This window comes from Diachasma alloeum, unplaced genomic scaffold, assembly GCF_001412515.2.
Source record: "Diachasma alloeum isolate Michigan unplaced genomic scaffold, Dall2.0 Dall_scaffold_00206, whole genome shotgun sequence".
NCBI classification, from domain to species: Eukaryota; Metazoa; Arthropoda; class Insecta; order Hymenoptera; family Braconidae; genus Diachasma; species Diachasma alloeum.
This window is the reverse complement of record NW_021680371.1, coordinates 1,067,952-1,090,422: the sequence shown is the minus strand read 5'-3', so window position 1 is coordinate 1,090,422 and position 22,471 is coordinate 1,067,952. Positions and strand designations below refer to the sequence as shown.

Genomic DNA, 22,471 nt, shown 5'->3' with positions numbered 1-22,471 from the left:
AATAACTTTTAAATGCTTCTCTTGAGCGTTGGCCAATAAACAAATTTGGATTCTACGACCCAAAAACCATAGAATAAAACCGGGACCTCATAGTGCAATTTGCACAATTTTTTAATTTTTATTAATTTAATCATCAATCTTTTAAATATTTTATAAATCAGTAATCAACTTGGCAAGAATAATCATTATTTGATTAATCGAAAAATCCAATGCAGAAATTTTGAATCAATTGTTTAATAATAATTGAGAATTACACTGTTGGAAAATTACTCTTGAAATTTCAAATGAAAAAGCTTGAAATTTTTAACAACGACAAAGTTACATGAAGTTTCTGTAGAATTCTTCATTGACGAGTCACTTAATTTCTTGAATATTCAAATAATTCTCGATTTTCAGGAAAAACCTTGAAAATTTTGAAAATCCAGGCAATAACTTTTCTGAATTTTCAATCTATTGTATGTGACATTCAGTTTTCACGATGAGTTCGGAAATTCAAGCTTTCATTGAAAAATCAATGATTCTTCAACATGAAAAATCCAATTTTCTTGAATTTTCAAGATTTAATTTAATTTAATTTCCATTAAATTTCAATTTAATTTAAAACAAACCTCTTTTAGTATTACTAAAGTAGTGAAATTTTTTATATGATCCAAGATTGCTGTTACAGGGTTGTACCTCATGAAACAGATCAAATAAATAAATAAATTAAGAATGAAATAAATATTACTAAAGTAGTGATTTTTGCCGATTCCTGAACTTCAGCAGTGAATTTCAAACCTAGAACGATACTGCGCGCGCTTTCTGATAGTTCTCATAGATCAGCACTTGAGCGCGCTGCCATCGAAGTGGTGAAAAGGAACGCCACCGAAAGTGGCATCACCGGTCGCCATTTTACAAGTAGAAGTGAGTGTCGGTATCAGTCATCAGTGCCCGTCCGACAAAATCTCCAAAATTATCGCGTTTTCTTATCATTGCCATTGTCATTTTCATATTGTCACGTTGAATCTAACAATCTCCATTGCATTGAGACAATAACCACTCCCCAAATCCCTCCCACCCTGCGACACGACTCCCGTTTACCCCACGAGAATTTTTCATTGTAGTTTTTTTTTCGACACAACGGTTCGATACACCAACAGTTCGAGGTGCGACAACCAGCGTTGATGATTGGGATTCCGCGGGACGACCGGCATAAAATCACGGTTAAAATCCGAAACAATAACATGAAGCGGAGCTCATCCCGTGATACACCACCGCCCAGAGTCAAGCGAAGCAGATCATCGATGGGAAGGTAATTGTGCATTGGAAGTGTGGGAGTTTCCTCTTTTAGGGACGCCATTGCCCTTTCAGCTTCGGCTGCATCACTCCATCAAATTATTGATGGAACAGTGCTGGGAGTAGTTCTTTCAGTGATTTGTTTTTTTTTTAAAGTAATTTTACTATGGAATGAAGTTCTCAGTGTGCTGATTGTTCTTTAATCATTCAAAAGTTTTCTTGTGTTAATAATTTTTGTTTTGCAGTATTGTTAAATAAATACTATTTGTATTGATAAATTTAAACGTTTGAAGAAGTTTAGATATAAGTAGGGGAGGTTGGGGTAAAATGGACACTTTTGACTTTTTTTTAATGTTAATGACGGGTTGAAATGTTCGTAAAATTTAATAATTTTTTCTTCATTGCAAAGAACAATTTTTTCCCTTTGTGATGAGCCTAAACTGAGCTGAATTGATAAATTTGTTTCTGAGTTATGAGTAATTAAAACAAAAGACTAGTGTCCATTTTACCCCACTCTCCCCTAGTTCTGAAGAAATTGGTAAACATTGCGTTGTGTAAGGCTCTCGTGGAATTTTTAAGGAGTAAAATGTGAAGTTTCTCCAGATAGAAATTATAAAATTTCAAGCAAAACGAACTTGGGAAATTTCAGTGGAGGAAATTTTTTAGAAAAAATTTCAACTGAATATTTCATCAACTCATGGATGGGAAAGTGATAATAGTTTTTTCAGTGATTTTTAGTTTTTGGATAAAAGGGGCCCCTTTCCCGAATAGAATCATTAGTATGTAATTTGTTCTTCTCTAATCATTGGAAATTTTTCTTGTATCATATCAATAATTTTGATTTTTGCAATATTATTCACTTTTATTATAAAAAATCAAAGACCGACGAAATTTAGGCATGGAGAGTTCTGAAGAAATTTGTAAACATTGGGTTGTAAGGCTCCAATGGAATTTTCGAAGAGGAAAATTTGTAGTTTCCCCACATAGAAATGGTTAAATTTTCTGCAAAACAAACTTGGGGAACTTCAATCAAGAAATTTCTGCAGAGACAATTCCAACAGAATACATTAACTCATTGATAAAAAGTAATGAGATTGGATTCCCTTCCAGTGGTTTTTTTTTTTTTTTTATAAAAATGAGTTCACTCCTGAATAGAGTCATTAGTATGTTATTTGTTCTTCCCCAATTATTCGAAATTTTTCCTGTAGCATAGCAGTAATTTTTATTTTTACTATGTTTTTCACTTTTATTGTGAGAAATCAAACACTTTGACGAAATTTGGACATCAACAATTTTGGAAAAATGGTAAACATTGGATTACGTAAGGTTTTAATAAAATTTTTAAGGAAGAAAACGTGAAGTTTCCCCACATAGAAATTGTTAAATTTAAAGCAAAACAAACTTGGGAAGCTTTGAGGAATTTCTGTAGAAACAATTTCAACAGAATATTTTATTAACGCATTGATGAACGAGTGATGAAGCGTAGTTCTTCCAGTGATTTCTTTGTTTTTGGATAAAAGTGGCTCCACTCCAGAATAGAATCATCAATATTGTTCTCTAATCATTCGAAATTCTTCTTGTATCATCAATAATTTCTATTTTTGCAATATTATTCACAAAAGTGAAAAATAAAAATTATGAAAAATCAAAGACTGACCGGCCATTTTGACATAAATGTTACTTATACATAATTGAATGAATTTGAAACATCACATTTGAAGAAACCATTAGAAAGCTCACTTTCAGGGAAATTCATGAAAATCTTGATATCTTGAACAACTATAAAAATCAAATTAACCAGTATAGTTATCGTAATCATCTTTTAACTACAGCTTACGAATAATCGGGCGAACCCGGAAGGTTAGAAAAAAAGCAGCCATTTTTCTCTTTTATTTTTTACGTATCCTTTAAATGATGGAAAAGGCGTGTGCAAAGTTTCAGACTGCTGGGGCACATGGTTAATTTATTATGAATTTTTGAAAAAGTGGTCATTTAACCTATCTTATGGAAATTGCAAAAAAACTGCAAAACTCAAGGAAAAAAAGCAGCCAAAGTCATGAAACTTTAGAGACATTTAGAACATGTGATCACTGATTTTTTGAGTGAAAAAGTTTGTCGCCTAGGAGCATTGTTTATTAATAATAGCGAAAAAAGTACTGAAAAATGAAATTTCTGCGCACGCAGCCCAAACGAGCAGCAACGTCTCAAGTACCGATCGGGTGGGGGTAGCGCGGTCAATTTAAACGTCTCTTGAGAGCGATGAAGCGTTGTGATTGGAGCTCCCTCGAGCCAGTGGTACCAGCTCCTGGTGAAAAAAAAACACTACCGACGATGTTGCCACTTTTTCGCATGGATTAATATTTTTTCATTTATTAAAAAAAAACAATCTGAAAACCATTTCTCCCACATCCACCTTAAACTAGTTCCTCATCAAACACAAATTTGTTGTAGCTCTCAATCGGCTCGTAAAAAAAGGTTATACCAAAAATTTTGCTATCTCCCTTAGATTCCGAGATATTCATTGAAAACTGGTCAGTAGTCAAAATTGACTTGTACCGTTTTACCACTTCGCCACTGAATTGAACCCTCTCTCACAAGTTTACCTCCTTCCCCAGGTACGATGAATCCAGCGACGAGCGTATAACCCCGGACAGAATCCGTCGTCGCAGCCGAGGAGCGCGCAGTCCCAGTCCCCCACCCCGGGCCTCATCCCACGCCCGCTACGTCGAGTCCTCATCCCACCGAGACGAGTACCTCCGGCCCCCAGCTCGTGAGATTCCCCCCGAGCGCCAGTACAGCTACAAAGTCCTCTGCGTCTCCTCAATCCACCAAAAGGCCAGTGACGAGATAATAAAAGACACCCTCTACCGTGAATACAAGAAATTCGGTGAATTCTCCATTCGCATTTCCCACGAGCTCGACGAACGCGTCGCCTTCGTCTGCTTCAGAAGCTCCGAGGACGCCAGAGACGCCAAGCACGCGAAGCCTCGAATAATAATCTACGACAAAGTGGCCATTGTCGAGCCAGTCTACGAGAGGCCAGAGACTTATCGTCGAGCTCGTTCAATCAGTCCTCCAGAGTACGACAGATATTATGCACGTTCACCAGGTCCTGAGCGCCATCGGCCGATCGAGCGTTACGAGAGGGTCTACGGTCCACCAGTGGGAATGCCCCCGCACAGGGAGATGCGTCGAGAGGCCATTCCTCCACCTCACCACGACTTCGTCCGTCCACCAATGCACCATGGGCCCCCCCACGTTCATCACCCAGGTGGTCCACCCCACCACTACGGCCCCCCTCGTCACATGATGATTCGTCACCCTGTGCACGGCTTCGAGAGAGTTGAGAACAAAAAGGACAAATTCCCGAATTACCTCCATCACGTCTCTCCAGAGGACGATCCACTGGCCACAAGAACCCTCTTCGCTGGTAATTTGGAGATAAACATCACCGAGGAAGAGCTCCGCAGGATTTTTTCAAAATACGGAATTGTCGATGATATCGACATCAAGAGACCCCCACCAGGCACTGGAAATGCCTACGCCTTCGTGAGATTCCAGACCCTGGACATGGCGCATCGTTGTAAGGTCGAATTATCGGGTCAATATATCGGCAAGTTCCAGTGCAAAATTGGTTACGGTAAGGCAACACCCACGACGAGAATCTGGGTGGGAGGATTGGGCCCGTGGACATCAGTGCCTCAGTTGGAACGAGAGTTCGATAGATTCGGAGCGATCAAGAAGATTGATTACATCAAGGGGGACAGTAACGGTTACATTTTGTACGACTCCATTGATGCTGCACAAGCTGCTGTCAAGGAGATGAGGGGATTCCCTCTGGGGGGACCTGACAGGAGGCTCAGGGTGGACTTTGCTGATGTCACTCCTGGGTTTGGGTTTAAGCCGAGACCCTATTCTGAGGAGAACTCAGGGGAATTCAGACAGAGGCCAGTGGATTACGAACCTTACGAGAGTTACGGAGGGGAGACTGAGTTTAGTTATGGCTCGAGGGGTTTCCGAGGTGGAAGAGGCGGTTGGCACGAGCGCAGAGGTGGCAGGGGTGGGTCAAGTGCAAGCTACAGGAATACTTATCCCGAGGGCTACGTGAGGGAGGAGACAGAGTGGCCGAGCAGGAGACCACCGCCTGATATTGAGTACGAAGCACCGAGGCTGAGACGATCGATATCGAGGGAGCCTGGGGTCGACAGATCCAGATCGAGATCACCCAGAAGACGACCCATCGATTCAGACTCAGACTCCGAGACCACGAGAACTGGCATGCTGTCTACGTCAAGAACACTGGCTGAAGTCGCCAGGAAAGCCATTGCTGTTTGGTCAGGGGCGCTTATTCTCAAGAATTCACTTTTCCCAGCCAAGTTTCATCTCACTGACGGCGACACTGAGATCATTGAAGCACTCATGAAGGACGAGGAGGGCAAACACATGCTGAGAATTACCCAGAGGCTCAGACTTGATCAGCCAAAGTTGGATGATGTCTCCAAGAGAATTCAAACGTCCAGCTCACACGCCATTTTCTTGGGGCTCGCTGGTTCCAGCACTGCTGTCACCAATGAGGATGCCAATGTTCAGACAAGACCACTCAGAAATTTAGTATCTTATCTCAAGCAGAAAGAGGCTGCTGGAGTTATTTCATTGCTTAATAAGGATACTGAGGGCACTGGGGTGCTTTATGCTTTTCCTCCTTGTGCCTTTTCCACTGAGTTGTTGAAGAGAACTTGTCCCAGTTTGAGTGAAGAGGGCCTCAAGGAGGATCATCTGGTTATTGTTGTTGTCAAGGGGGGGAGCGCATAAATTGTGGGGGGATACTGTCTTCCTGAAATTTTACATTGGAGTTTTTTACACGATTCGATGTGATTATTTATTTTGCATTCTCTTCCAAAATTTCAGTGTGTGCCGGGGGGGGGGGGGGGGGGGAGAGGTATTGCAATGAAAAATTTTACGTGTTTTTTTCTTTCAATTGGGACATGTAGATATCACAGATGGGGTCGATTTTTTCCTTCATTTTATTCATTTTTAATTAATTGAGAATTGAGGCGAAATGTTAGACGAGTGGGTGACATTGTTTTAGCACTTTTGCCTTAATTCATTTGTGGAATTAAAAATCATAATGCACTTATATATAAAGTACATTTATATATGAATTAAGATAAGGATAGACAGCCAGAAAATTGAGGAGAAAACGTGAAACTAATCTACTGTTGATTGATTCAGTAGCGAAGTGGTAAAACGGTTCGAGTCGACTTGGGTCTCAGCTGAGTTTTCGAGGAATATCTCCGAATCTAAGGGGAATAACGAAATTTTTGTAGAGACCTTTTTTGTAGAGCGCAGTGAGGGCTACAAAAAAGGTCATGACAAAAATTTTGCTATCCCCCCTAGATTCCGAGCTATTCAATGAAAACTGGCCAATAGTCAAAATCGACTTGAACCGTTTTACCTCTTCGCTACTGAATTATCTAATTAGGTTTAATGATTAATCAGCATAAATGATTCTTCATTTTTTTTTCTCCCCCTCATGTTCGTTCATTATAGGAAGATTTACACATGTGTGACGTAAACTAGTTAAGTGATTGTGTCATTGAAATGAGATAAAAAAAAAACAATTGAGAAATAATGTGAATAAGTTTCAGTTTAGTTGAATGAAATATGAGAAAACAAAAACTGTGGATTTTGGATATTATCGAGAGAAATTGAGATAATCAATAGTTTCTTTTGGACACTGTGGCCCTAGTGGTGGTGAATGTTCAAAGTTAGTTTGAACCTGATGAATTGTGACGCGAAAAAAGCCAAAAATGTTTTTTTCTTTTCAGAGGAGAGTAACGGCGTTCAAGTCCACATGTTTAGAGGAGGGAATAATAATTTTTTTTTTAATTTATCGGATATGGTGGTTCAAGTGCAGAGTCGCTGTGTACGTGAATAACTGAATTTGACGATTAATCGAGAGAATTTCAATATGAAATTAATCACGAAAAAAAAAACAAAACAAAAACATGAAATGAATAGTTGAGAGATGCTTGTATACAGTGATGTAAAAAACGATTTATTGAAAAAAAAACGAAAAAAAAAAATTGAAAATGCAAACAAATTCGATAAAAGTGAATTGTTCGTGCACTCGTCGACGTCTCAGAGGTATCGGGAACCGTGTAGACCGAAATAATGATTCTAAATTGTGTTTCGATGCATAAGAAAATCATTTGAATGAGTATTTTTTTTTTTCTACTTTGTGCAGTGCCCCGATGTCCAAAGAGCGTCGACGAGCCATTAAAAAGGTGCAGTGGATTTAAAAAGTGTATCAGGTGTGTCTGAAAGATGCAAAAATCTTTATCATTATGAGAAAAATAGATGCCGCAGATAAAAAGCAAATGATTGTGTGTTTAATTTGTTCAATCGCCCAAAAAAAATCAAATTCTGAGATAAATCTACTGGAGGAGCTGATGCCACATTCAGATGCGGATTAAATTGAATATTTCTCAGGTGTTAAATTAATGAAAATATGTCTTGGAGTTCTGTTGGTCATCTCTTGGTGCGCAGTGAAGTTTCATGATTTCAGAGGAGGAATTTTAAATGCAAAATGAGTTTTATGTCAATGGATATTGTTGTTGCATGCGGATATGTTTCTCCTTCGATTATCCATGCGGAGTTTCTTTCGTTGTTGGATATAATATGAATATTTCGAGTGTTTTTTTATGGTTATAAACAGTACAAGTTGAGCTGTGACATTGTTAAATATGGATAAATTGTGTTGTGATTAGTTTTTAAAATTCTTTCGAGTTAATCAATTCATTGTTTAGTTGTTTGAAACGGACATTTGATGATGAAGCGTCACAGCATTACTGGCTTTTTGGTCAATTTTTTAATTGTTGACATTTTAGGACTTTGTGTAAAGTGATATGAGCTCTTTTTTCGTGCTTCCTGATTCGAAAATGGTTTTGTTTGTTGGTTTGATAATTCAATGGTGGAAGAGTTGGTGATATTTTGAAAGAATCGTGATGAACATGAGTTATGCTTCTGGAGGAACATGTTTAGTTGGGCGTGATTTCGAGTGTCGGTGCTTCTGGGATTTTTTTTTCCAAAGATCCAGGGGAATTGGGCAGGATTATGGTAAGTTCCATCGAGAGGAGAGAAAAAGAGTTCTTTGTGTTTCAGGTTCGAGTGGGAGGTGAGGAGAAGGTGATGGGACGTTAGAGGAGAGAAAAAATCAAGTCTTAAATTGTAAATGAGTGCCAATAAATTTTTGCTACAAGCTTAAACACTTTTTTTACTGAAAATGCATCAGTTGGAAGAGGTTTGTCCTGGTCTGTGGAAATTTGTGTCAACTGGCTGGAGGGGAGAGTCGAGAGTTGACACTTGAGGGTGTTCAAGCACTTCGAGAATTTTTTTTCGGCAAAATCCTCTTCAACATTTATAGAGAATACCAGAGCTCAAGTTGGAGGCCTATTTTATTTTCAGTTACGGGAGTTTTTTGCAGAAATTTCATTACTGAAGTTTCTTAGAGTCGAAGCTTGGGTAGTTTCTGTTTACACCCACAGCCCCTACTAAATTATTCTTCAAAATTGTGGGTGGGGGTCCGCTAATGAATTTAAACTTCTTTGAATCGTCTCATATATTAATATTATTATGGATATTCAATTGGATGTACGGGACTTCCCATTCGGCAGCTCTCTCCATAAGGCAAAATTATTATTTATTACATTAAGGCCCTGATGGATTATCTTTCGAACGTTATCTGATTGTTTCTCGATCGTCATAATGTAAAGTAATTAACGATCTGACAGCCATTGACTATTGTGACAAATGACGACCTAACAGCCATTAGATACATCAAATTATTAATTTGTGATTTCCTCTCTATTGGGTTTATTTCCCAATATTATACAGAAACGCTCTTTGAAAATGTTCAGCTTTTTTCAACGTTTTTTTAATTGTACAATTATAACTTTTGAAGACTCCAGGGCTATGTAAAACTGAATAGCAATTGGAGATCATTTCAGATTATCAAAATAAAAACAAAGAATAACATAAAAATTTAAAAAATAATTGAAAAATAGATTATCAAAATAAAAAAAATAACAAGATCACGTTCGAAAGATAATCCACTCGGGTATTAAAGTAGTATGGTCACTCTCCAAAGTGATTGTTGAGTGTCCGTCAAGAAAATCTAAAAATATTAATAAAAAAACTATGATTTATAATTGAAAATTCTCTTTGTGAATTATAAAATTTATGAATATAAGAATTAATCGATTATTTTGATTATTTTTCACTTATGAGTCAAATAATGTACCTCCTTTGACTAGCGTCGTTTTGTGTGGCACAACAAAAATAATCCGTCGAATACCACTCGACCTCCAAAATTAATCGAACATTCCTTCATGTGTTCCTGCGTATCAACGATCGGGATAAGTTTTGCACAAAAATCCCTCGCGCTGCGCGTTCGGGATTTTAATCTGCAAAACTTCTCCCTCTCGTTACGCAACAAAACAATCGGGAAATATCCGATAATTTTGGAGGTCTTGGGGTATTATAGCTGAAAATTTTCTCATTTTTTCAATTGTGTGAAATAGAAAAACTAACAAAAGAGATGAATTTTGTTGAGAATGGGTGCTTCACATAACTCATATTAACTGTTCAATCTCGGTAAATGATCATGAGGGTGGAATTGATCATAGATTTCTCCGAAATTTCCGTGTAAAATTTTTTTCAGCTGCAATAAAGGCCTTCGAACACTTCACCTGGCGCCATTTTTCGATGGACATCTTGGAAGGAAGATGATGAAATACATCAAAGAAGCTTTTTCAGAGCAGAATGAGAGCTACGAAATGAGTTCCTGCAAAAATTATGCTGCCGCTCGTAGATTCGGAGATATTCCTCAATTTTACTGCCGCTTCGTCAATGATTTGGGGGTGCAATGACGATTCCACGATATATTTTATAGCTAATGGAGGATATCATGTTCTAGTCGGCTTATTTCTTCAGTCAATTACTAAATTTTTCATGTATTCAATCTTGCACAAAGTTGAAACCAAAATTCAAATTGATGCGATGTAGATAATTATTTCTAAAGGCAGAATTGATAGATATGACTTTGTCGGCAGTGACCACATAGGATATTAATTATAGGATTTCTTATCGGAAATCCTGTGGAAAATTCTAACATTTCCTATAGGATTTTTCAGATAGGATTTTCTATAGGATTCCCTATCAGGTTTTTCCTATTGGATTTCCTACAACCCAGCAAACAGTATGTCAACAATTTGTCGATAAGTTGTCGGTGTCCTGTTAATTTTTAGATGGCACTGGCAAAAATTGTTTTCTGGGAAGATGTCTTATAGAATATCCCATCAGATTTCCAACGGGATTTCCTATGAAAACTAGGATCACAAGGGACAGAATGAGGGTTAAAAGAGTGATGAGGGTCATATGGAGGTCATATGTGGATCATAATGAAATCCATTTCACCGTATATCTTCCCGTTTTTACACTTTCTCATTCCTTCATCCCGGTTTTGCGGCATATTTATTTTTCCCAATGCTCTTCCCAGTTTTTTGAAACAATGTCTCAAAATTTCACCACGTTGGAACGATTTTTAGACAATACCTTATCTACTCACTATCGATTTACTCACTGATTCGGTTGTGCACGAAATTTTCTGCGGGAGAAAACTGTGCAGGATTTCCGATAAGAAGTTGTGAAAGCTTTGGAAGTTACTAAATGAGCAGGAATGGAATCATCATCTTACAATATTTCAAAAAAACTCCAATCTCACCATTTTTCTAGGTAAAATAGTAGGATTTCGGAGAAAAAAAAACCATTTTGTCATTTTTTTTCATATCTTTCATGGGAATAGATAACAAACCGTGGGGTAATCCTTTTCGTCAATTAATTAGTTCAAAGTTGCCTAAAGACACATCGATTGAACAAAAGTTGAATCGGTTAATTTGTTCCGGAGAAATCGTTATACGCACACATGTCTTCGAAAAAATTGCAGGCTCTAAAGGTCATGATGCGCGAACAAACCATCGAAATTCAGCATTTCATTTTCGGGATCATCACAATAACTTCCTCCCTTTGGATCAGGAAATTAATAGAACAATCTCCAAAGGATTTTTAACGGCGAAAGGGGTTATAACAAGTAAAAACCTTCAAAATCGTTCAAATGCCTCAACTGTCTTGCGATTGAGTTTCAATTTGTTCACACACAGTTGATCTACACGCAAATGAAAACAAGCATAGATTGATAGTGTCAAAAAAGTTGTTTTCGGTCCAGTGACGAATTAGTATATTTCGATATGAGTGAAACGGAATTGGAAAATTCCCGTTTCACATGTGTCGAACAATATTGTTTGACAGTGATGTTACGTTCAACGAGTGGCCGAACTGTGCCCGTTTTGTTTACAAGTAAACAAACATTACATTAAAGAAGGGAATTTATATAGCGTTCCACATCTTTGTGACTCCATAGGAAATCATTGGATGGGATTTAGATAACGGAGGAGGGGAACCGGAATTACTCTCAAAATGAATAACTAGAAAATTTTTTACTGAAAAAAATGGATAGTCCAGGCCAGGATTTGAACCCGGTACCTTCCGATTATTGTCACAGTTCGGCCACTCGTTGAGCGTAACATTATACTGTCAGAAAATATTGTTCGACAGATGTGAGACGGGAATTTCCGTCTCACGCGTATCGAACAATACTATTTCTTCACAATGTCCGTTTTTGACGGACACGAAGTGTTGTTTTTGTAAAACGACGTTTTACGGGCTGTGTGATGAAAAGTAGTTTTTTACGTGTGAGAGGTGTAGCCTACCTCCCACGGCTCGAAGTACGCTTTTCCCATGACTGTCGGACGCTATTTGTCAGCACCAGTGTTGGGCATCTGTCGATGATCGCAGTTTTTTACATGACATCGTAAAAAACGCGTAATTTACGTAATAAATGTAATAAATGTAAAAAACCAGCCGACGTTACTTTTCATCGTAAACCGTGAAGCTTCGCGAAGATTATACCTCACAAGGGTGATAAATCACGAGGGTCATACCGTGTAAGGGATGAATTTTACAAGGGTCAATCTCATTATTTATTGATCTCTATTGAATTCGTGGCGTCATCACCTTGTGTCTTGACATTAACTTGTCTGATTCAACATTCTTAAATGACGAAACTAATTCAATTGTCTTTGGTAGCTTTTTTGAACTCTTCAGTACAAAATGGTTCTTTTCAGGTCCAACTGGGTTTTTCCCGGGCTACAGATAATAAAGCGGAACATCCAATAAAGTTCAGTTGATAATGAGATTGACTTTCTCACAACGGAGATGACTTGTGACATTGGTCTTTTACAACGTTTGACCCTCGTGAAATTTACTCTTTACGAGGTATGAAGTCATGTTTTTGTGTTTCTTAAAATGCCGCGATTCGTGGATTTTTTTATCATACGAGTCAGGAAATGGTTTTATCGCGGTGTGGCATACAATATTTTATGTCTCTGGGCCCGAAAACCGCAATTCAATCGAGGAAATCGATATTAGAATCGCGGTTTTACAGTCCTAGGGACATAAAATGATATTTTATGCCTCAAGTACCGAGAACCGCGTTCTAACCGAACAAAGTGAAATTAAAATTCGCAGTTTATCTGTCCTCGTCCACAATATACTATTTTTTATGTGTCCAATACTGCGTCTTTGTCACGCGGNATTCGTGGATTTTTTTATCATACGAGTCAGGAAATGGTTTTATCGCGGTGTGGCATACAATATTTTATGTCTCTGGGCCCGAAAACCGCAATTCAATCGAGGAAATCGATATTAGAATCGCGGTTTTACAGTCCTAGGGACATAAAATGATATTTTATGCCTCAAGTACCGAGAACCGCGTTCTAACCGAACAAAGTGAAATTAAAATTCGTAGTTTATCTGTCCTCGTCCACAATATACTATTTTTTATGTGTCCAATACTGCGTCTTTGTCACGCGGAATAAAATAAAACATTCTAGCCATCGAAAATTGCAAGCTTTTCGAAGGAATGTAAAAAATGTAAAAAACTCGTCGAGGTAATTTTCGTAAATTACGTCGGTAAAAAACGGTGTAATTTACCAACGTAATTTACACGCACAACCCTGGTCATCACATACGTGCGAAGTGGCTTCACATCGTGATGAAGAAATTTTCATCGCTCTAGTCTCGAAATATACGATTCCACGTGAAACTTTGCTTGAGCCATTGATATCAGCAGGCACGGAGAGAAATATTCAATAAAAATTACGTATCTTTTCTGTAATTCTGGAGTGAAATGTGGTTATAGGAAATTTTACGGAACTGTCCCGGAATTTTTCCAGAGCATTCCGTAATTTTTATCTGAATCTCCAGTGAAAAATTACGATATCGTCATTTAAATTTTCTGCGTCGATTCCGCAGTCGATGAGCGAATTGTTCCGTAATTTTGACTAAACATTTCTCTCCGTGCATGAAACAAGTCAATTTCCAACATGATTCTGCCCTCCTCACATCAAGTCAGATTAGACAACTCGATTAATGAATTTGTTTATCTTTGCGTGCCTCAATATGAAGTGCTTTCAACAAAATAAAAAGAAAAGGAACTCAAACCTGACAATAATTCCTACGCGCAAGCGTGAATTCACTCCAAACACAGCCGAACAACATCCCGCCCTTTCGCAAAAACATTGCCAAACCCTAGTTGAATCGCCGGGCGTTAACCCAGGAAGAATTTCACGTGTGTAACCCACACCCCTGTCCATCGCTTCCTCGCGATAGAGTATCAATCCACTTTATTATCCCCAATCTCTCCCGCTCCGACATTTTTACATTCTCAATGAAGATTGCAACAATATTGATGGCAATATCCACGAGTCAGTGGTGCGCTATAAAAATAAAAAAAATAATACTCATCGCGCAGGTCTGGCGGTGCTGCGAGGCGCGAGGGATGTGAGGAGGGAGTGAGATGAGGTATCTGGCCAGTGTAACGCTTTAAAATGAGAGAGAAAATTGATGATGAGAGAGTGGGTGAAGGCGGTGCACAGTTTGTCAGATATCCGCAGTCGACGGTATCGCACTGCCCAAAGAGGTAAGATAATCGCATTTATTATGTTCCTCGTGGCTTTGTTATGACTCTATCTTCGACTCAAAGTGATAAACAACTTCGTGAGATCATGACGCCGGTGCGTTAAGTGGAAGAAGGAGTAATAACAGAATTTATTTATGTTTATTTTAATTTATTTATTTATGTCAGTGAAGAAGTTGACAATTCTTGGAAGCAGTTTTTCCGATTTTTTCAATTGGATTTCCTCAGTGTCGGAGTGAAACGAGACATATAAATTGAGGGGAGAAAATGACGAATGATCTTGATAAAAGTATGGATGAGGTCAGATTTTTTTCACTGCTAGAAGCGAAGATTTGAGAGTGCACATGAATGAGTTCAATGATTAATCGGATTTTATCGCTCTTCGGATAGATTTTTTTGCGCTGTTCTGGAGGCATGAGTGATGATAATGTCAAGGGGTGGGTGGCAAGGTGGTGATGTGTGGTCGGTGGTGAAAGGTCATTAAGAAGGACTGGAGTGCATGAGTTTTGGGATGATCACTGCTGGTTTGGGAGGATAAGATTGATTGTAGAGAACGCGCGGTCGGACGAGTCTTTGGTTGTTGTGATTGATAACTTATCAGGTATTGAAGATCCAATTATTTTCTATTGACGATTTATTAATTTTTCGATTTGTAGAGAAGTTATTATTATTGATGAATTATGAATTTTATCAGGTATTGAAGATCCAATTATTTTCTATTGACGATTTATTAATTTTTCGATTTGTAGAGAAGTTATTATTATTGATGAATTATGAATTTTTCGATTTATAGAGAAGCTATTGTATTCATTCTGATAATCGAAAATCTACTTTCAACTTTATATGTCATAAAGCAAATGATGTTAACAATTCCATGTAGAGAATTCCGGCAAAAGTGGAGAGCTGTCAAACGAACAAAACTGAAAAACAAAGTGTTATGCTCTGTGAATGAGGGTTGGGATGGTAGAAATTCTCCGGAAAGATGCAACACTGCTAACAATTTTTGGCGGAAATTTACGGTACGCGTGTTGCAGATTGCTGTCAAGTGACAGTTCCACTGAAAATTCAAAGGATTTAATTGTCGGAAATTCACAATTTCAGAATAAAACCAATGGATACTGTAAATTTTAGTTTAGTTTTTCATAAAAGGCAATAAAAATCACAAAAACTTGGGAAAATGCTGCGTAATTCGGTTTAGAATATTCATGTTTTGGTTGAATATTTAAATAAGTTGGGAAATTCTCATTTTCCGTGCGGCTCAACAATTTGGAATTCCATTGAATTGTCAGTCAATTTTCAAATTTCACAATTTTTCCCACCTACTTTGAATTCAATGTCACTCTTCTGAAAATTGCTACTGAATTTTCCGAGGGGTAATTCACTGGGGAAATCACTGTGGCACTCTGGGATGAAATTACATGAAATCAGTTCTAAAATCACGTGAAATCAGTTGAAATCGAATGAAATCATGTGATTTCACCAAATCGGTGTAATGACAAATTTTATGTTGAAAACTACAGAAAAAAAATGAAAATTTATTATCAACGCAACGCGCATTTTGACGAATAATAGGGGAGGGTGGGGCAAAATGGAACGGTACAAAAAACGAATATAGAGCGAAATTCAGACAACTTACTTTTTCACCTTATCTGAGCTCAAAATGATGATTCGGGGTTAAGTCAGTGACATCAGTCTACTCTGTAGTTATTGCTATCTTGTAATCTAAGGGAGATAGGAGAATTTTGATAAGGACCTTTTTGTAGAGAATTGCAAGGGCTATAAAAAAGGTCATTATAAAAATTTTGCTATCTTCATTGTAAAAAAGATAATTCAAGGTTAAAAAACTGAAGAATAATCTGAAGTCTGTAAATTCAATTATAGAGTAATAGACGATTGTAGATAAATAAATAAGATCTTTGGAATATTATTATTGTTCTATGAATAAATTGAATATTAAAAAAAGGTCCTATAGTTTTTGAAAACCAAAATTCACTAACGTTCCATTTTGCCCCATTCTCCCCTTTTCTTGAAAATTGATAGAAATCTGAAAAGTTAAGGTAAATGAATTTTTGAATTTTCAATTGATTGAAAATTGAAGAATGTATTATATGATTTAGTTTACTAAAGTTTACTAATGTTTTGATTGAAAATTCAGATGAGTTGAGGAATTCTCATCTTTCTGCTCTTCAAAAATTTCGAATTCGAATGAATTTTCGAATGAAAACCCCGAATCATCATTTTTGAGCTCACATTAGGTGAAAAAAAAAAGTTGTCTGAATTTCGCTCTATATTCGTTTTTTGTATCGTTCCATTTTGCCCCACCCTCCCCTACCTTATTTATGATAAATTTGTCGTCATTTGACATTAGTTGAAATCACTTGAAATCATGAAATCGGAGCCAAAACCCTACGAAATCACTTGAAATCAATAATTCCTTGATATGATGTGAAGTCACTTTGAAATCACTTAAAATCAGCAATCACTGTTTCATGATATTCAGTAGTGAACAACCCCTCGGAACTTTCAGTGGAATGGAATTTTTTTCGCAAATAGTAAAGAATATTATGACAAAATGAAAAGCGCGAAAAAAATTCAAGGTCAGCGTGGTGAAATGTGTATACCGTGCAGTAAAATTCCCTCACATCAAGTACTAACCACTTGGTTGTGGAAATTTTCTTGAGCTGTTTGAAAACTTTTGTCGCGTTGTGATACAATGTTCGTCGATGAATTTCGGTTATTTGAAACACCACTGAGACTTATCCAGTGCGGCCCGAAACTTTCCCCAAAAAATAAACAAGATTTAGAAGTTATGAATCACATAGCACCTGCGTATGTGGATGTTTTTCAGCGTTTCGTCATGAAAACGACCATGATCTTCACCCGCGGTCGCTGTGGGAGTCTCATCATCATTACGTGATCTCTTATGCTCAGGGTAATTCTAGTTGGAGCCTAAAAATTGAGGGTTTACCCCCCCCCCCCCCCCCCCCCCCCNCCCCCCCACCGCCATATCCAACCTACACAATAGTTTATTGTGTTACTAGTGCGTAAAGTTGCACATTTTCCCACGCACATCCTATTTGTTGCACGGAGAGAAGTGTTCAGTAAAAATTACGGAATGCAACAATTCGCTAACCGATTACGGAATCGACTCAGAAAATTTAAGTGACGGTATCGTAATTTTTCACTGGAGATTCAGATAAAAATTACGGAACGCTCTGGAAAAATTCCGTGACAGTTCCGTAAAATTTCCTACAACCACATTTCGCTCTGGAATTACGGAAAAGATACGTCATTTCGAGGGGCTGGTCACTCTTCAATCGAGTGACTCCGTGATTTCCAGAATTAGATGATTTCCTGTGATTTCCTGTTGATTTCTGGGATTTCTCGAATGATTTTTGTGATTTCTCAATCAACATTAGAAATCATGATTTCTTTTGATTTCTTGTGATTTCCATGATTTCTAGTAAATTCAAATGATCTCTTGATTTCAAGAAATCACTGGAGAAATCATGATTTCGGGAGCAGAGTGGGGCATCTGTCGATAATGGCAGTTTTCTACATGACGTTACAATACGTAAGGATGTCAAAAACTTCATAGCATCGCATTTCGGCATGGGGTGATTTCGAACGCACCGATACCATAACAAAAATTGTAGAGTTTAAACTGCAAAATCAATTTCAATTTTACACTTATCGATGATTTCTAATGATTTCGGAAAGCACTTGATTTCTTTTTAATTTCTATTGATTTCCAATGATTTCCTGAAATCTTTAGAAATCACTACCGAAAATGGAAATTACTTGATTTCCAGTGCTTTCTGGTGATTTGTTCCTTGATTTCCAGTCGAGTGGCCCAGTGATTTCCTAAGTGACTAGCATCTTATGTAATTTTTATTGAATATTTCTCTCCGTGTGTCATAACTCCCGAGTTCACTTTTCGGAGGTGCCACGAGTGTGAAGCGTTCCTTTTTTTTTCATGGAGTGCGTAAAGTTCAAGGTCGTGAGTGAAGTAATTTACTTTAAGCACGATCTCTGAACTTTACGCACGTCGTGAGGAAAACAAACACTTTACGCCCCCTAAACTGCCACGAAAAGTGAACTTTTGAGGCAGGTGTTGCAGAAATACTATTTTGTTAGTGATGTTACGTTCAGCGAGTGCCGAACGGTGTCATTTTTCGTTTACTAGTAAACGAAAAGTCTTTTCGTTTACAAGTTTCAACTTTCGACACGGGCTGAACGTAGCAGCAGTGACAAAAAAAACTTTTCTAGCTCATATCATTGCAGACTCATATTTTTATGACACCTGCTGAGTTCACTTTTCAAGCAAGTATCACAAAATACTATATTTCGTTACCAGTGCGGAAAAGAGTTTTTTGGCTAGTGGGAGGTTTATGGCACGAGCCGAAGGCGAGTGATATAATTTCACGAGCCGAAAAACACTTTTCCCAGGAGTAGCGAACGATATTTTTCATCACAATGCGTGGAAAAGGGACGTTTTAAAAAAAGAGACAATAGTATATTTCAGTACATGTGGGGCAATTTCGTCTTTAACGTGTGTGGGGTTTACAGCATGAGCCGAAGGCGAGTGATGTAACCACACACGTTAAGGACGAAATTCCCCAACAAGTACTGAACAAAATTTTATGTCACGAAGCCTGAAACCGGCTGAATTAGACACGAGACGCGCAGCGTCGAGTAATGGTCGACTAATGGCCAGTCACAAGCTTCTTGTGACCAATTACGTTAAACAAAAATGATAATAAAAAAATAAGTAAGTTATACATGCGGGTGAAAACGTGGAACTTTGTGTACGAGTAATACAATAGGGGAAGGTGGGGTAAAATGGACACTTGGACTTTTGTAAAATTATTCATAACTCAGAAATAAATTTATTAATTGAGCTCAGTTTGGGCAAGTCACAAAGGGAAAAAGTTGTTCTTTCTATTGAAAAAAAAATATATTAAATTTTATCAACATTTCAACCCCTCATTAACATTTTAAAAAACGTCAAAAGTGTCCGTTTTACCCCAGCCTCCCCTATACTATTTTTTTCAATCATTATTCGAAATCGCTCTAACTCGGTATGAGTATATACTGCGAAATTTGATCAAGACTAACTAGTTAGATCGCACCGACCCGACCGGGTCGTGAACTCGGAACCTTTCGCATGTGAGCCAACGAACTTACCCATTACTCCAGCCCACTTGAGGAGTTAATAACTGAATGAACGATTACCAATTATCCAACTAATTGTCAATCTGGATTTTTGGCGCGAATCAATTTCTAGGTAATTCAGTACTGATTATTCAGTTCTTATGTAAACAAATTCTTTCAGCGCGTGAATGCCCAATTTTCCGTTCTAATTGCACAATTATTATACTACAGGTTCATAATACCCACCTCAGTCCATGAACCAGAAATAGAAAATAACGATCCTCCTGTTAACTCGCCCATTATTTTCCGCATCAAGTGCAGACAAGGAGAAAACATTCTCAACGATAAAGATATATCGATCTGATACTAAAAGAAAAATATGTTAGGGAACAGCGGAGTAAAATAAGGATGAGAAATATAAAAGGTAGTCTCATTATACTCCGTTCTCCCCTAGAACGGAGGGGATAAGCTTGTCCATGCTCATAAAGCATATGATAAGTAGAACATCAACCGGGATATGAGTCTCCGTGTAATGTATCGTATGACTGCCTCAAGGACGTTATCAAGGCAAACAGAAGTGTCTCACTCCGGTATTTAATAATGAACACGTTATCTCAATTGCGTGTTATGTCTCTTTGAAATGTTACAACATTACTTTATGTACAACGCCCATTTTTACTGCGTAGGATGATAAGGAATTGTTTTGAAATTCTTCGTCGCACACGTGAATGAACTCTTCTCAAGAACGCCGAGGTGAAGGTTGATGACGTCGATTGCAGTGGATAGGTCGGGAAATTCTCTATTCCGAATTCCTATTGACTGTCAACTCTTCACTATTAACAGCTAATTTTTTTTTCTTTACCAAAGTTTTTGTTCAATAAAAAAACACTCATTATATACATATATAAGGGAGAGTGGGGTAAAACGAAACAGTCGAAAAATGACTGACGCAATTCACAGGAAAAAAAATTTTTTTGTTTAATTTTTTTCTATCAATTTATTCTATTATTGAGAGTACTGATGAAAATAATAATTTTTTATTCGTCTTATAATTCAGTTGATTAGATTAGGCCGATTACACTTTTCTTATTTCATTAGATTAAAATTCAGCATCAATTTTCCTCTTTCTCCCTTTGGGTCTCCCCAGGAGCATTTTGGACTTTGGATTTTGCTATTTTATTTTGTTTTCAATTAATTCATTAACAAAATCTTGTCCCGTCAAAACTTCTCAATAATTTTCCAGTCCACTGAATTCAAAATTACTATTCTCATCAGTACTCTCAAGAATAAAAAAAAGTTATTAAAAAAAAATATTCATCAAAAACAATTTTTTTTGCTTGAATTGCGTCAAACAGTCATTTTTCGATTGTTTCATTCTGCCTGATGTTTCATTTTGCCCCACTCTCCCGTATACATCTTAAAAACTAGTATCAAACAACTTTTGCGAATTGTAATGGATTTATATAAACTTATGGCCCATTAGTAGCTCTCAAGCATACTCAATATGTGGGGTTTAAAATTGATATAGCATTATTTTGTGTTTGAAGAATGCACTTAAATTTGCTATTAGTATTTGTAATATAAAACAGAAAGTTTTATTTTGTATGCTCAAAAAAATTTTTTTTTTAATTTTACTGAATGTTGTAAAAAAATAAGAGAATGTAATTTAAAATTATATATTGTGAAGCTCTAGTCGAGTCATAACAATCATTGTTTTTCATTGTTTAAATTTGAATACTGAATTAGTTTTATTTTCTTTTATTTAAGGGGAGACTACTATGAGTTTTAAAAGTCGTGGGTTATTGGAGTGAGATTTTTCATACGTTGACGATCAATTATATAGATCTGAAAACGAATTAGTGCAAAAAAAAATTTTTTTTCTTGTTCGTTTGCCCGAAAACGCTTAAAATGCTAAAAACAGTCCAGGGCCTCCAATTTTTGACCTACGAATGATTTTTTTTTATCAACATTTTTGGAAAAATATGTGGAATAACAATTACGAGCTAGTTTTTTTAATTCACCTCTTACATGGCTAAATTTGCTTTTTTTGTATTTTTTTACACAAATAGTGAATTTTTTAATATGAAAAAAAAAGAAATCAGCTGTGTAGGAGTCGGATTCCAAAAAACTAGCTCGTAATTATTGTTCCACACATTTTTCTGAAAATTTTGCAAAAAAAAAATGCACTGTTTTTAGCATTTAAAGCGTTTTTGGGCAAACGAACAATGAAAAAAATTTTGTTTGTACTCATTACTCATTTTCAGATCTATATAATCGATCTTCAGCGTATGAAAAGTCTCACTCCAATAACCCACGACTTTCAAAACTCACAAGAGTCTCCCCTTAATAGAAAAACAAATTGAATCTTTGTATGATATTAATCATTAATGTATTGGTTCAGTGGTTAAATTGAGTTGCATTACGTTGTCTGTTGAAAAGCAAAGAAAAAAATGAAGATTGAAAAAATTTTGGCTAATTCCTAAAAATATAGTAATTTCACAAAAACTAGTTGATATGTTGGAGTTGAAAATATCAGTTCAAATGTCGTAGTTGAAATGTCGTCTGGTGGAAAAAAAAAGTGCCACCTTTGGGAAATTATTGACGTCGGGCAGGTATAAATGTCAGTATCATTACAAATTCCAGAGAACATTTCAGGATCCTTGAAATATTGAAATCTTGAGATCCGGCGTACAAGTTTTTTCGAAGTGATATCACCTCGTCAGGAAAAACAATCTGAGACAAACGGGATGTAGAGTTACGGATCGGAAATTCCTCCGACCCTCCAATGCTTGGATATGTCAGCTCTCCAGGAAACACAAATCCGGCCGCATTCAGTCTGAAAATTTATCATACTATATGTATAGAGCAGCGGGACACCCCCAAAAAGCGGTTCTAAATTGACCGACCGACCACTCGCATTCTAATGCGTAATTCTTTTTTTCGAAC

The 22,471-nt window shown here is 37.1% G+C and overlaps 2 protein-coding genes across 3 annotated transcripts in view; both read left to right on the top strand.

Moving 5' to 3' along the window:
* Nucleotides 1–861: 861 nt before the first annotated feature.
* Nucleotides 862–6,574, top strand: LOC107036216 (RNA-binding protein spenito). 2 transcript variants are annotated; one of them, XM_015254008.1, is made up of 3 exons: nucleotides 862–903; nucleotides 1,140–1,291; nucleotides 3,891–6,574. In XM_015254008.1, exons 2-3 carry the CDS (start codon nucleotides 1,164–1,166, stop codon nucleotides 6,085–6,087), a joined length of 2,325 nt encoding a protein of 774 aa, XP_015109494.1. In that variant the 5' UTR covers nucleotides 862–903; nucleotides 1,140–1,163; the 3' UTR covers nucleotides 6,088–6,574. The 2 variants fall into 2 exon arrangements, with proteins under 2 accessions (XP_015109494.1, XP_015109493.1); XM_015254007.1 differs by having other exon boundaries at nucleotides 1,104–1,291.
* Nucleotides 6,575–14,312: 7,738 nt separating this feature from the next.
* Nucleotides 14,313–22,471, top strand: part of LOC107036201 — a 54,923-nt gene continuing 46,764 nt past the window's right edge. Inside the window, exon 1 of the mRNA XM_015253984.1 lies at nucleotides 14,313–14,374. The gene's annotated coding sequence lies outside the window, so the exon portion shown is untranslated. The remainder of the gene's footprint in view (nucleotides 14,375–22,471) is intronic.